General features: G+C 51.1%; 6 protein-coding genes across 6 annotated transcripts; 4 read left to right on the forward strand and 2 right to left on the reverse strand.

The window, feature by feature from the left end:
- Positions 1–115: 115 nt before the first annotated feature.
- Positions 116–1,462, reverse strand: J4E84_000665 (uncharacterized protein; the record flags this gene model as incomplete). The annotated part of the gene is made up of 1 exon (XM_049383303.1): positions 116–1,462. The coding sequence occupies one exon, from the start codon at positions 1,460–1,462 to the stop codon at positions 116–118; it is 1,347 nt and encodes a 448-aa protein (XP_049248821.1).
- A 525-nt stretch (positions 1,463–1,987) lies between these two features.
- Positions 1,988–3,467, forward strand: J4E84_000666 (uncharacterized protein; the record flags this gene model as incomplete). Its single annotated transcript, XM_049383304.1, has 3 exons — positions 1,988–2,224; positions 2,278–2,482; positions 2,536–3,467. 3 exons carry the CDS (start codon positions 1,988–1,990, stop codon positions 3,465–3,467), a joined length of 1,374 nt encoding a protein of 457 aa, XP_049248822.1.
- Positions 3,468–6,335: 2,868 nt separating this feature from the next.
- J4E84_000667 (uncharacterized protein) lies at positions 6,336–7,701 on the reverse strand (the record flags this gene model as incomplete). The annotated part of the gene is made up of 2 exons (XM_049383305.1): positions 6,336–6,967; positions 7,017–7,701. 2 exons carry the CDS (start codon positions 7,699–7,701, stop codon positions 6,336–6,338), a joined length of 1,317 nt encoding a protein of 438 aa, XP_049248823.1.
- Positions 7,702–8,321: 620 nt separating this feature from the next.
- On the forward strand, positions 8,322–9,062 carry J4E84_000668 (uncharacterized protein; the record flags this gene model as incomplete). The annotated part of the gene is made up of 4 exons (XM_049383306.1): positions 8,322–8,336; positions 8,469–8,580; positions 8,630–8,767; positions 8,818–9,062. The coding sequence occupies 4 exons, from the start codon at positions 8,322–8,324 to the stop codon at positions 9,060–9,062; spliced, it is 510 nt and encodes a 169-aa protein (XP_049248824.1).
- A 561-nt stretch (positions 9,063–9,623) lies between these two features.
- J4E84_000669 (uncharacterized protein) lies at positions 9,624–10,366 on the forward strand (the record flags this gene model as incomplete). The annotated part of the gene is made up of 2 exons (XM_049383307.1): positions 9,624–10,011; positions 10,332–10,366. The coding sequence occupies 2 exons, from the start codon at positions 9,624–9,626 to the stop codon at positions 10,364–10,366; spliced, it is 423 nt and encodes a 140-aa protein (XP_049248825.1).
- A 26-nt stretch (positions 10,367–10,392) lies between these two features.
- On the forward strand, positions 10,393–14,159 carry J4E84_000670 (uncharacterized protein; the record flags this gene model as incomplete). The annotated part of the gene is made up of 2 exons (XM_049383308.1): positions 10,393–10,396; positions 10,432–14,159. The coding sequence occupies 2 exons, from the start codon at positions 10,393–10,395 to the stop codon at positions 14,157–14,159; spliced, it is 3,732 nt and encodes a 1,243-aa protein (XP_049248826.1).
- Positions 14,160–14,587: the final 428 nt, after the last annotated feature.

Here is a 14,587-nt window from a genome sequence, read left to right on the forward strand (position 1 = left end):
TCGGTTGGCCAGACCAATGGTATACATTAATTGAAATCGGTCGCAGGCTCAGTTGGGCGAAGTCCATCTTGCCTTGAAAGAAGTTTCCTACATGCCCACGCGTCTTCGCAATCAATCAGGTCATCTTCAACTGAAATCCTGCTCCCTTCTCTTCTTCCTCTCTGCCCTTGAAAATACTACTAAAATCCACGTTGCCCTGCATGCCGGGCGCCTCTCCTCTCTTTGGCGCATTCGGACTCTTCTTCCTTCTCCTCTCCTGCCCGGCCTTGCTTGGAAACGTGGGAAACATCTCGGTCGGTTTCGGCTTGGGTTGCTCTCTGAAGTAAGGATGCTCCAGTACTTCTTTCGCTGTAGGCCTATGGTCTGGATTCAGGGATAGCAACGAAGAGAGGAGTTCAATGCCAGACGCTGTCAAGAAGGGAAATTTTGCACGGTTGAAGCCTGGGGCGTTGCGGTGGTCGCGCGGTAGCTTTAGTGATTTGGAGTTGGGCAGGCGGTAGAATTGTGGCCAAGACTTCTCTGATGGGAGACCACAAAGGGAGAAGATGAGTGAGAGCTCGTCGACCTCGTTCTTGCCTTGTAGTAACGGCTCTTTTGCAAGCAGTTCGCCGAATATACAGCCTACGCTCCACATGTCGACTTCCGTCCCGTAATCTCGAGTCCCTAGTAGAAGTTCAGGCGCACGATACCATAGCGTGACGACCAGTTGTGTGAGGGGTGCGTTCGCCGGCGGGATGTATCGTGCCATACCAAAGTCTGCAAGCTTCAGCTGGCCACGGTTGTTTAGTAGGATGTTTGATGTCTTGAGATCGCGGTGCATGATGAAGTTCTCATGCAGATAGCCGACGCCAGAGACCAACTGTCGTAACAATGTCTTGACTTCACTTGCCATGAATGGCTCACTCATGTCTTCTTGTAATGTCTTGAGGTCATGTTCGAGGAAGTCCATGACCAGGATACATTCTTGCGGGTCGTCACCAGATAGAACCTCCAGAAGATCGACGACATTGGCATGTCTGCAGCGTTGCAGGATGGAGATTTCTCGTAGCGCGGTGATAGGGAAACCGTCTTGGTTGTAGTCCATTTTGACTTTCTTATGGGCGACCACGGAGCCTGTAGTGATGTCGCGCGCTCGTGAGACCCAGCCGTATGAGCCTTCTTCGATCTGATTGAGGGTCTCGAAGTTGGAAATATGTCGACAAGGGTTCCAAGCTCCGCCTTGAAATCGCAGGAGCTTCCTCTCGGTCTCTTCTTCTTTGGGCTTTGCGGCTCCCTCGTCATCGTCGCCTGTTGATAATCTCCTGCGCTTTGCAGGTCTCGATTCCGCCTCTTGCGTTGTTCGTGAGGCTGCTTCCGCCTCTTGATGTTTCTGAAGCTTCAGGCGTTTCTTCTCTTCTTTCTCTTTCTTCCGACGCGCTTCCTCGGCTTTGTCTGCTTCATCATTTGCCCATCGTGATGCCATAGCTCTTTCTCTTTCCTTTCTGACCAAGAGACCGACTTCCACTATTATCTATGTGCAAAGGCGTGTATTGAGGTTAAGTTGGTTTGGTTTTCCCAGAAGGACCCGGTTGGTGTGTTTCCGTGTAGATGGCGCTGGTTGGACCGATAGCACGTGTGAATCGTTAAATGGTGGTCATAGCTTCGTTCACGTTGGCGTTCCGATCTAAACTTTCTGTAGTTCCGAACGCGCCAACGTCATGGAGCTTCGATAAACAAGACCGACATGAGGACCAAACCTCTGAACCTACTGCGGACAGCGACACAGTGTTGTCGATCGGTACCACGACAAACCTCGATCCGAATAACGAAATGTGCCTCCCGGTGGTCGTCGACTTCTGCCTCTACATCTTCCGACTCGGAACGACAATGGTCGACGCCGCTGGCGAAGACGCTGGCTGAAGCTATTACAGTATGAGTCCCCTTCCCAGTATGAAAGCAAGTCTAACATTAGCTTCAGACGACAGGTCCAATCTCGGTAGCGGCGTATATGCGACAATGCCTCACTCACCCCGATGGCGGTTACTACACAAGACAAACATCGACTGGACAGGATCAATTTGGCATAAAGGGTGACTTTGTGACATCGCCAGAGATCAGCCAGGTATTTGGCGAGCTTATTGGTATATGGCTATACGCAGAGTGGCTTGCCCAAGGAAGGAAAGACAAGGTGCAGATAATCGAGGTTGGGCCCGGACGAGGAACGCTAATGGACGATGTACTGAGGGTATGGTGCTCTGCCAATAGTAGAGAATGCGAAGCATGCTTACAGGATGGCAGACCATATCTAGTTTCAAGGCTTTCACCAATAGCATCGAGGCTATTTATCTCATCGAAGCATCGCCTTACCTACAGAAACAGCAAGCAAAGTTGCTGTCTGACACCGATGATCTGAAGAAGAGCGACATTGGTCTAACCGCACAATGCAAGTACATGCCTTCCTGCAGGATCGAGTGGTGCGAAGACATAAGGCTGGTGCCAAAAGGTACGCGCTCGACTCTACTCTCTTCATCAACAGCGTACTGACAACATACACAGAGCATACGGCAGCGCCTTTCATACTAGCCCACGAGTTCTTTGATGCACTTCCAATCCACGTCTTCCAGAATATCTCTCAATCTTCGGTGCCTGCCTCATCGACCATCATCACGCCAACCGGCCCTATCAAACCCAAGCACGGCGTGACAACCCCCAAGAATACCTGGCATGAGCTGGTTGTTTCGCCAACTTCGCCGTACTCGGATATGGGCGCAAGTGGCTCTTCGCCAAAGAAAGGGGATGAAAAATTGGACTTCGAATTGACCGTTTCGAAGACACCGACGCCACACTCCTTATACCTGCCGAAGTTGTCTGATCGCTACAAGAAGCTAGAGAATACTCCAGATGCGATCATCGAGATCTCGCCTGAATCTTTTGCCTACGTATCTGACTTCGCTGTACGGATAGGCGGCAGCGCTCCTAAGCCTAGCAACACCTCGGCATCCCATACTCCCTCGAGCAGAAGTGCTCCTGTTGAGGCAAGCTTCATAAAAGCGCAGCCGTCTGGTGCAGCTTTGATCTTGGATTATGGACCTTTGGATACTATCCCAGCGAACACTCTCCGGGGCATTCGCTCACATACCACTGTCTCGCCTTTTGCATCGCCCGGTCTGGTAGATCTCTCGGCTGATGTGGACTTTCTCGCCCTTGCAGATGCAGCTTTAGATGCTTCTCCGGGTGTTGAGGTTCACGGACCCGTTGAACAGTCTTTCTTTTTATCGACAATGGGCATTAAGGAGCGCGCTGATCGCTTACTTAAGGCTGCTAAGGATGAAGATACGCGAAGACGCTTGGAAACAGGCTGGAAGCGACTTGTCGATAGAGGGCCAAACGGCATGGGTAAAACCTACAAAGCTATGGCTATCGTGCCCTACAAGAAGCAAGGCCCAGTCCGACGGCCGATCGGGTTTGGCGGAGACATCGTTGGCTGAACAATATGATAGCTACCAAATCAACAGTTTTAGCCTTGGACATTAGGTGATGGGCGTCTGATGACTAAATACGATACGTATTCCCATACTGCGTGCCGCAGTTGATTGTATCCGATTGATCGATCGAATTTCTTCAATGTTAATTCCACTCGACTGGCTCTCACGATGGAATGATACTTCGCATAGCCATCCTACCATGATTGATGCGCGATACTTCCATCACCGGTACCCTACGTAAGAGAAAGACCATCCTATGGGTACACTCATCTTGCAAGGAAGTCTTGGTGTCTTTGAAGGAAAGAACAACGTCACGGATGAATGGACGAGTGCTCTGCACATCAATGATGTTAAGACAATTTACTCCTGAAAACTCCAAAAGAATAGAGTTTAAATCGTATAAGGGGGCATAAAAAGGGAAGAATCTACATAAAAGACATACTAATAAAAATCGTTAGAACACACACTGGCATCGCTAGCCCTCCGACGTCTTCCCTTGCCCAATATCATGCCCACATTCAGTGCACATCCCTGAGGCACCTCGTCGTCTTCAGGCTCACCCCGCTCCCAGTCCTCAATCTCATCTTCAGCAAGTTCTTCATCGATCACGTCGAAACGCGCAGAATTGAATCCTGCGTCCCCGAAAGCAGAATACATAGACTGGCGCTGCGGCTTCGGGAAGACAGAAGCGTTGTCATCCTCATATTCAGCGAACGGTTCGGGGTCAGGATGGCTAGATAGAAGCTGTCTGTACTTCTCCACGCGCTCTTCTTGCGTCTCAATGTGGTCATAGATCGGGTTGTCGAGAGGATCTATGTATCCCGTGCGAGAGGATGGGCCGCCGGTGTAAGACGCGATCGTGTGCGCTGTGGTTGCGAGTGATCGGCGGGAGATCATTGAAGCGGGAGGATTGAGGAAAGAGTTCTCCTGCCTGGTAGAACCCGCGACTGACGGTTGTGGCACAGGCCTGCGTCTGATCTGTAATGGAGCTGGACGGTCGTCCGAATTGTGGTGCCGAGGAAGGCGAACGGTAGGGAGGCTCATGGTATCATCAGGCGTGATAGTCCTTTCTGGATTATGCGAAGCCATTGACTCGTTATAATGCCTTGACGCGTTTGTCGATGAGCGAGAAGGTATGAGTCCAGGCTGGTTTCGCAAAGCCGGATGGACATCTTCTTGGTTGTGAGGAATAGTGTATACCCGCTTACGCATACCGGGCATCTCAAAACCAAGATCCTCGGCCTGTGACTTGAGCTTAGTGTCTGGAGGCCGGGGATTAGGACCCAGTTTGGGGTCGAACAGGCTCGGAGCTGTTAGTTCTTGTTCTCGCCGCCGTCTTACAGTTCTGGTCGAGGCAGAACGGCTAAAAGTGCGCTGATGAGCAGGGACGGTAGATGAACCTAAACTTTGACAGGGCATCGGACCGACGGGAGTTTTCTGCGTTCTCGTGCGGTTATGTGCACGAAGGTGGCGGTGTTGCTCATGCTTCCACTGAGCCCGAAGATGTTTGAGATCCATGCCCAGATCGCATGCTCTTAACATATTGCTTTCTCCACTCGCCTTCCTGACCCAGTAACGCACGAATCGAAGACGTTTGCTCTTAGTGCTGTCCCAGCCAGCAACGCTACGGATCGCATCCATTGTCGTGAACGCCTTGCTGTTGAAGCGACCGACCATACCGGCGAACAGAGCAAAAAGAACATCCGAATCTGATCCCATCCGCGCCATCATACAAGCCGGGCATTGGTCTGCCTGATAGTGCCACTTCGATCCGCACTGAATCGGCTCATGACCAGGGGGAGCGGAAGCACCCGAACTAAAGTTGGGTTGCCACATCCGTAGCACAGGTTCTAGTTGACGGACTTTCAACTTCTGATCCGTCGTTAGAAGGCCGTGGGTCATTACAAGTGGATAGAGAAACTTGCCGATGGCGCCATCGTATTCGTGACGGATCCATTTGAAGATGTCAATGACAAGATTTTGGTTTAGGCCCTTGTGTGTCGTACACAGGTTCGTTGAGCCGAAAGAGAGCCGCGAAGCGCGTAGCCGGCTAGGAAGCCGTTGTATAGCTTCCTTGGTATGTTTACGATATAGCGCTTCCTTGCGCTCATCGCGCAAATCATTGGGAGTAGGGACATGCCGAAAAATACGGACAAGTCTCTTCATGTCGCTGTTGTGGAGCCGGCGAGTCTCCATCCTGTGTAGGAATGAAGGCATCGTGAAATGTTGTGAGATGTCTTTGTGGTTGTAATGCATTGTGGGTGCCTTGTGATAATGGTTGTGTTTGGTCTGTTGTAAACATGGAGGAATGTGGAGAGGTTAAGAACACGCACGGGACGTTTGCAATGAGACAGAGTGGTTTCATGATGCAGCGTATATTGCGAGTGATAGGGCGCGGCTGTGTAGTCTGTGAAAGTTATCAGTGTGTATATATCATGGAACAAGCGAAAGAGGAAGAAACAACTCGAACTCAATAAAGTATCAGTAGAGATACCTGCTCATATGATCTGTTGGAGTGAAAGACAGTATCGGTGAGACACTCATCAGTAAAGCAGCTAAGGCTGATTGGCACCAACGATCGAAACAGCGCAACGTGAAAAGCCGTCGCTAACGAGCGAAGGTTGTAGTATTTTGAATGGGAACTCAAATTCGATGTAATCCAACCGTCCAGCAAACGCCGTCCCAGAATCGTACAGTCCGTGAATGAATGACGACAAGATACAGGCCGTATTTCAGAAATAGCAGGAGAATATGCACCAGTGATGCAATGCAGCGGATGTGATAGAACCATCCGGAAGTTATACACCCGAGACTATACATTACCTGCTGCAACAGCATGATGTTTGTTTACACATAAAAAAAAAGTACAGATTAATGTGAGCTTTCCAACCCCAGAACATTGGCTCTCCTGCCGTGCAGGTTTTGATTGACCTTGTTCGTCAAATCTTTGAAATTTGTGCCAGCCGTTGATGAGATGCTGCTAGCCTTCTTGCGCGAGATGCGAGGTGTCGATGCGCCTTGTGGCACTACACCCTCGTCCTGTGTCAGGCCCGAGGCTGCCGCGGTCGACATGGGTACTGCAGTAGCTTCGTTCTCTTTTTCTTGGTCGACCTTCTGCTGTGCTGTAAGACGAGCACGCTCATATTTGGCAGTCACATCGCCCTTGTACATTGTCCCGCCAAGTCGGTCGAGGTATACGAAGAAAGGTTGCGAAAAGTTGGTCTTGATACCCCAGCTCTGGTGATGAATGTCGTGGTAAGCGGCATTGTTGGGGAAGATCCAGTGGATAGGGTCGTAGGGGAATGCGTAACCGCCGTGATCAAGCACTGTCTTGATGGTAGAGCCAGTGAAGAACCACATCGACTGTCGCATTGTCATGCCGGTAAGCAGATAGCTCAAGCCAGCACCCAGGGTATCGAGCGCGAACCCTTCGATCGGGTGGTTGTACAGAGCGCCGTAGGCATATGGCACATAGAGACGGTGATGCCGCGAATGGAACGTTACTGCGTGGGTTAACAAAAGTCGAAGAGCATGACACGGGTTGGAACTTACCATATAACCATCTGTTCAGGTGCATGGCACGGTGCAGCATGTACTCCCACGCGTCCATGATGACTATGGCAGCACTGAATTGGATGGCAGGTATGGCATACCAGTACGCAAAGCTAGCCACGGCCATCTCCCAAGAAGCAAAGGCGGGGACGAGAGTCTGCTCGCCCGCAACTGTCGCTGTCTGCAGCAGCGCGGGGTATTTGCCTCCGATGACAACGGAAGAAAGTATCGGCTGTGAGGTAGCGACCTTGGAAGCCAGCGCGATCGGGTTGACGCCTACCGCAGACAAGACGTAAGGAACCGCGCGCTGGGCAAGTCTGAGCTTCTGCGCGTACCAGGCCACATCGTACTCGGCTTTGCCGGTTGTCGGCGCCTCGTCGATTAAAGAAAGGCTGAAGGATGCGAGAATCTGAATGACTTGCTGGAGTATGACGTCGCGCAGCACTTCGTAGCGTGAAACATGGTTGCGCTTCAGAACCTCTGCTGGCGTGTGCAGCCGATACTGCGGGAAGAAGTCGTACACGTCAATGACGTGGAAAACCAGGGAGACAACCCAGTATCCGACGACAGGCAGTGCGGCTTGTATGAATGCATCGGAGACCCACGATGTGAGAGGCTGAAGGGGCTTGAGGGTGTATTCGGGAAGCGGCGGGAGGTCGTAGGACGTGATGTTTGCGCTCGCCATGGTGCGGCAGCGGTGCGCTAGGAGAGCGGATTATCGATTACAACTGTATGTATGCGAGACTGAGAAGTTGCGCAGCGCAGCCGGCGAAGACGTCGAAGGTGCAGCGTACTCGAGGCGAGATCGCGGTGCTGGGCCAGCTATGGGGTGACAAAGACGGAGCCGGAAGCCGCGGACCAAGGAAATTAGGGAGAAGGCGCGATGCGACGGACGAGTGATGTCGGTATTCGGGCTGGAGGGCGGATGGCGCGCAATTGACCAGTCGAGCTCAGAAAGGAGAGGCTGAGGTGGGCGGAGCGAGGGTTGGGTGAAAGTCGTGTGAGAGTGGTGCAGCAGCGTGCCTGTGACAGCACCAAGGCATGACGGGGGTTTACGATATACGCGCGCATCATGACATTTCGCCGCCGGGCGCCCGGGCGGGCCTAGTCGCTCAGCCACTTCCACTTCCACCCGTTGCGGTTAGCGCGCTTTTCACACCCAATTTTCGACCCCACCAATTTCTCCTTCACGCCTACAGGCCAGCGCTTCTTTTCCGCTCCAGTCTTCAACCCCTCGCCTGCCCGCCCCGACCAACGTACACTCTTTCCACACATCCCCAGACCCTACTTCCCTCTACCGCCAACATGATCATTTTCAAGGTACGTTGTGCCTGCGCTGGGTCGCTCTTACCTGCGCCCTACCCCGCCTTCCCTGCTGCACTTGATGCTGCTTTGCGCATGCAAAGAGCCTCTTGTCTTCTCCACTAGTCGCGTGGTACTGACTTCTTCCAGGACATCATCACCGGTGACGAGATCATCTCCGACTCCTACAACCTCAAGGAGATCGACGGCGTCGCCTACGAGGCCGACTGCACCAAGATCACTGTCGGAGGAGAATCATTCGGTGGGTACTGCCAAACGAGATGAGGATCTGGCAGGCTAACGACGTGTAGACACCGGTGCCAATGCTTCCGCCGAGGAGCAAGAGGAGGGAGCCGACGACCAGAAGGAGACCAAGATCGACGTCGTCTACTCTTTCCGCCTGAACGAGACCGGCTTCGACAAGAAGGGCTACCTCACATACCTCAAGGGTAAGAACGCTAGGGCAAAATCTTCCAGACCCAAGACTAACGATAGACAGGTTACATGAAGTCAGTCAAGGAGGCCCTCAAGAACAAGGGCGCCGACGAGGCTACAATCAAGGACTTTGAGAGCAAGGCCTCCGGTTTCGCCAAGAAGATCATCGGCAACTTCAAGGACTACGAGTTCTACACTGGCGAGTCCATGAACCCCGACGGTATGATCGTCCTCCTCAACTACCGCGAGGACGGTGTCACACCCTACGTTACCGTCTGGAAGCACGGTCTCGAGGAGATGAAGGTCTAAGTCCAAGAGGACTTGGCTATGGGAAAGACGAGGCTTGGTTCACGGTTCATTGAATTCACGATTACCTATTGCATGTTTGGGAAATATCCGCCATAGTGCGAAAAGCGGAATGGCACAAATCTAGACGATCTTAAGGAGCCGTACACGATACAGCATATTATTCTCTACCCATGCTACAACCTGCGCTCTAACACCTGTGATGGGGCTTGGTGGAGGCGACTATAAATGGTGAAATGTCGAGTATCAAGCAAGTCTCGCGGCGATGTCAGAATCAGTATCGGACCATATCCAGGGCTGGCACTTGAAATTTCGCCTAACTCAGCTTGGTGAAACATCTCATCGCGTGACCACGCGATACCGCGTATGTGCACAGACCATAGGTTTCATCACCTAGCAACAGCAGCCTCAGGCACACATTTAGCAATCCTCAGCCTTCCGCGACTCACCCCGCTATATCATTACGTCCTGAACCTATTCATTCTTCTTTTTTGTCGCCGCGATCCTGCCAATCTTACTGTCGCATGAAGTCCAAGGTACGAAAGAACATTGTTGCCCCGCGTCATGACGGGTAACGGTGGTCCCGCCGTTTCGCTACCGGCAACTCCGCGCCACCGCTCTGGAGCAGCCCTCAACGAGCTGATTTGCTCGCTGGAAAGACAGTGGAACATCGGTCTTAGGCTTCGTGGTAATGGATGGTCACCAAACAAAGCCATCCCGAGCGATGCGGCCGACAAGGTCAATGCGCTTATCCAATTCCTCTTCTACAGCGCACCGACGGCGCTCGAAGAGGCGATTGAACAATTCAAGGGAGACGCCCCTAGTTTGACGCGTGAGGAGCGCTTGGAAAAGCTTCGTGAGATTCTGTCCCGTGTTAAAAAGGGTGAATTGGAGTCGAAGGGCAGGACGCCGAGGAATGAGCCGCCTAAAGTGCGGGCGACACCCTTTAGTGGTAAGTACAAACTTGCTTTTTAAGTTTCCTTCAGAATTAGCGCGTACATTTCTTCCATGACGGTAGACTATATCGGTGCATGATGGGGAACCCATATATCTTGCGGACTCTGTGATAGAGATGGTCCACGTTATGCCTTCCTCGAATTGTAATTGCTTCGTGGGTCGGACTGTCAGCATGAAGCTATTCCGTCATCATGTCAGCTACCATTCTTGATGCATATCAACGAATGCATATTGTTTGCATAAATAGTAAATTAGTCAGACTGTAGCTCATCGGGACTGGACTGGGAGAATGTCTTTGCAATAGCTAATACAAAGACAGGGGCCAAGCCTACCTCGCAAGTAACAACTAGCTTGCATGATGTTCAGCACGACGAACATGAGTCTTGTGCAACTGCTGATCCAGGATCACCCACAGACGTTGACACCGACGATGAGACGGATCAAAAATACGAAACACCGCGATCACCGTCCCGGTCGCCGTCACCATCACCCTCTCCATCCACTAGGTTAGGACAGACGCTCTTTCAGGCAAGTAACCATGCCTCTTTACATGTCTCTAAGAAACGGCCATCTGAAAGCTCCAACCATTCCGAGAACTCGCAGAAATTGACCAAAACCTCGAAAGGGAAACAGGCTGTCAAATCCTTCAACACTTCGCCGATTCCACCACCGCAATTTGACTTCAAGAAGCCAACACTCGATATGGCTCGGTCTTTCCAACCCGTAAATTCCGTTTCATCTTCGGTCAACACCTCCTTCAACAACACCACATTCTCCTCCCAAGAGACAGCAAATACAACAAACACTTCATTCACCTCGTACGATGGCGCCATCGAGTTACAGGAGAATAGGTTCTCTAGGCCCCAATTGAAAAGGACGAGTTCGACTACAATCGGTTCTCTGGATGATGTGGAGCTTGACCAGGCTATGTTGTATCCCGGGAGCGAAGTGCGTGAGAAAGATATACAGCAAGACCTGAACGAACACTTTACTCAAGGGAGTAGCGGTCAGAACAGATCTACTTATGGCTCTGTTGATGAGACTGGTCTTCTTGAAGCATCTTTCGAGGTTGAAGAGAAGGAGACCGACCCGCGAGTAATCCCACATGACAAGATGGAAAGTTCCAGACCACCCGCCGTTGTTGACAATCGCCATGGGCAATTCCGTGCATCATCGACGCCACGGTTTCGATCTAACGGAGTTCCAAACGGTCAAGAGAAATCGCCGGCTGCTATGCAATCTCCCTCGAAGATACCACACGAGATTCGCGATCTACCTACCCAAAATCTCTTCGTGGACGCGCTCCCACCAGGGCTAGAACATATCCCATACCATATCTTGTTCATCTGCGAACGTCTAGCGATAGACCACTCAATCTCAATCTTGGACCTGGTAAGCGGTATGGATATCGCTACTGTATCCTCCGATGCAGAGGCGTTTTGGTCTTTCATTGACGAACATCGGAAAATACCGCGTATGAAGCTGCGGGAGTCAAACCGTCTCTGGCAAGCTGCGAAACGCGACTTTGATGGGTTCACTTTCAGAGGACACATCAATCTCAGCCCCAAACGCACTGGCCCGATTCTAAACCTTACATTGTTACCGGTACAATCGGATCGATCATGCCGACTAGAGCGAATTTTTGGCTCCGACCGATTTCTCTACTTATACACGCCAGTCTTCGACTTCTCCGAAACAAATCGTTTCACGGGTGAGCGGCTTCAACAAATTTGCAATCAATTTCAAGCGTGGCTACTCACAGAACACCACTTCTTGAACCGCAAGTGGAGAGTCTTCCATGTTGAAGATGTGAAGAAGCCCAAGACCGCTCGACCCAAGGACATGGTCTATGACAAAAGGATCGTGCTGTTCGCCACCGAAGGATGTGGAATTGAGCAACCCTATTCAGTGGGTCAAATGCTCGATCGATTCCTACCATTCCACATCAACAGACACCAAAGCTTTTGCAAAGCCTTCGCTCGTATTGAACTGGGGCTTTCTCGAACCACCCCTACGTTGTGCTTTGAGACGTCACAAATCATCCACGTGGATGACGACTTGGCCACAAACGATCCGGAGGACACTATGTACAATGACTCGGACTTAGAGTGGCAGGCGATTCCGGATGGCTCGGTCATGAACGATGGATGCTCAGTTATCTCCGTTGGCGCTGCATTAGCCATATGGCAGCTATACAAGAAAACAACCGGGATGAAGGGACCTTTGCCCAGTACATTCCAGGGACGCATTGGCGGAGCCAAGGGACTTTGGATGATTAGCGCGGAATCCTACACCAAAGATCCGGAGCATCTCAAGCACTGGATCAAGATCAACAGGAGTCAGTGGAAGTTTCATCCACCCGCCGACGATTTAATGCATCATCATCGAACGTTTGAGGTCTCCAACTTCAGTTCTCCGCCTTCACAGTCGGAATTGCATATATTGTATATACCCATTCTGGCCGATCGAGGCGTGAAGAAAGAAGTTATTGCTAGTCTCATGGAAGAGCGACTCGAAAGCGAACGCGAGAAGCTGCTACATTTACTACCAGATCCAGTCAAGGTCTACGAATGGGTTCACCAGAACGGTACGAAGACTCAGGCTGAACCTGACTGGCAAGCTGCACTGCCGGTATCCTTAGAGGAAAAGTTGAAGTTCTTGCTCGAGGCGGGCTTCGTACCTACCAAGTTTCCCTACCTTGCCAGAAGTCTCGAACGCTTTATCCAGACAAAGCATGTCTTCCAGGAATCCAAGCTACGTGTGCCTCTCGCAAAGTCCGCGTACTTTTATGGAATAGCAGATCCTTTTGGAGTCTTAGAACCAGGAGAGATTCAAGTACAGTTCTCCTCCTCATTTGTCGACGAGGATACCGATGAAAAGTACCTCTGCCTTAGGGACATGGAAGCTCTCGTCACTCGTCAGCCTGCCTGTCGCCGCTCGGATATCCAAAAAGTCCGCACGGTCATACGACCTGAACTGTCGCATCTGGTCGACGTAGTGATCTTTCCTTGCAAAGGCCGATTCCCACTAGCTGGGAAGCTACAAGGAGGCGATTACGATGGTGATATGTTTTGGATTTGTTGGGAACCTAAACTTGTGCGCCCTTTTCGGAACGCTCCAGCGCCAATGACTACACCCAAGCCTGCGAAATACGGCATAGAGACACGGACTGAGAAGCTCGAAGATATCATGAACACCAGCGAACCTGAACAGGTGGACAACTTCCTCAGTAAAGCTTTCGAGTTTCGTAACAACTCATCGCTGCTTGGTCTAGTCACCACTTTCGCAGAGAAACAAGCATACACCGAAAACCGCATTCATTCTCAGATACTTGAACGACTGTACGATATGCATGATTTGCTAGTCGATGCGTCTAAACAGGGCTACGTATTTACGCAGACGAAGTTTGATAAGTATGTAGCCAACTTGAAACCAAGACAGCCGCGATATAAGGAAGAGATGAAAAAGTGCGCCAGCAAGGGGGACTCAGCAGGTGTTGAGAAAATCCGTAAAGCAGATCGGCGAGTTCGATCCAACCATATAGTCGATTACCTCTACTTCGACATCGTAAGAGCACACAACATCGAGACAATGAGTCGATTCAGGTCCGTTCTCTCGGAAGCTATTGAGCTAGACGACGCGCTTTTGTATCCAATTGATCACCTCGCCAAGAAGGGATCGGAGGCTATCAAGCAAGAAATCCTCTCTCTGACAAGAAAGCTGGACGACGTCAATTGTACTTGGAATGCCGGCTGGCATGGTGATTTGAGCACGACGGAGCGGCTTAATACGGTTGTAAACAACTGCTATCAGAAGTTCCAGGCTATCCAGCCCGAAAACCCGGGCGACACCGATATCCGGCCTCTGCTTGATGATTACCTTACGCCCGGCTCATGCATGTGGGACACCATCAAGGCATCAGCATTATATGCACAATTCAAGAGGCCGGAGAAATCCAGTTTCGTTCTGAAAATGGCAGGACGAGAGCTTGCGAGTCTCAAGGCAAACAGCTCTGAGAAATCCAGAGCCATAGTCTCGTCTATACGCATGAACATGAAGCCGAAACCAATCAAGGCACAGGTTCAGTACGAAGAGGAAGAAGAAGACGACTTTCAGACCGCGCTCGAGGAGCTCACCTTGTAGTTACCTCCAGGTCGTACGGAAACGGTATTCATCTTACGACGCTTTCACGTATCGGCCACCTCTCACTTTGGCACCATACACACATTATTCGCGCAGGATCATCACAGTTATTTGGGTGTTCAGGAGCGCCCATACAATCATTTCGACGGGGTCTTGATCTTTCCACCAGTGTTCGATCCACTGTATTTACTCATTGGGTACTCGAAACATCATTGCACCATCCATGGTTGCCGTTGCAATACCATTTACAAATCAATGTCTCTGGAGTCAGTCCAGGAGTCTCACTGAGCCATTCATAGCCACATCTTTTTAGATGGTGGCACAAACGTAGTATTAGGAGGAGGAGGACGAAGAAGGAAGGAAAATGAAGACATTCCGGTTTAGAGTCTGAAGAGATGTATAGAGGGGGTTAGAAGATGGAAGTGGAG

This window comes from Alternaria hordeiaustralica, assembly GCF_023758085.1.
Source record: "Alternaria hordeiaustralica strain BMP 2776 chromosome Unknown scaffold_1, whole genome shotgun sequence".
NCBI lineage: Eukaryota > Fungi > Ascomycota > Dothideomycetes > Pleosporales > Pleosporaceae > Alternaria > Alternaria hordeiaustralica.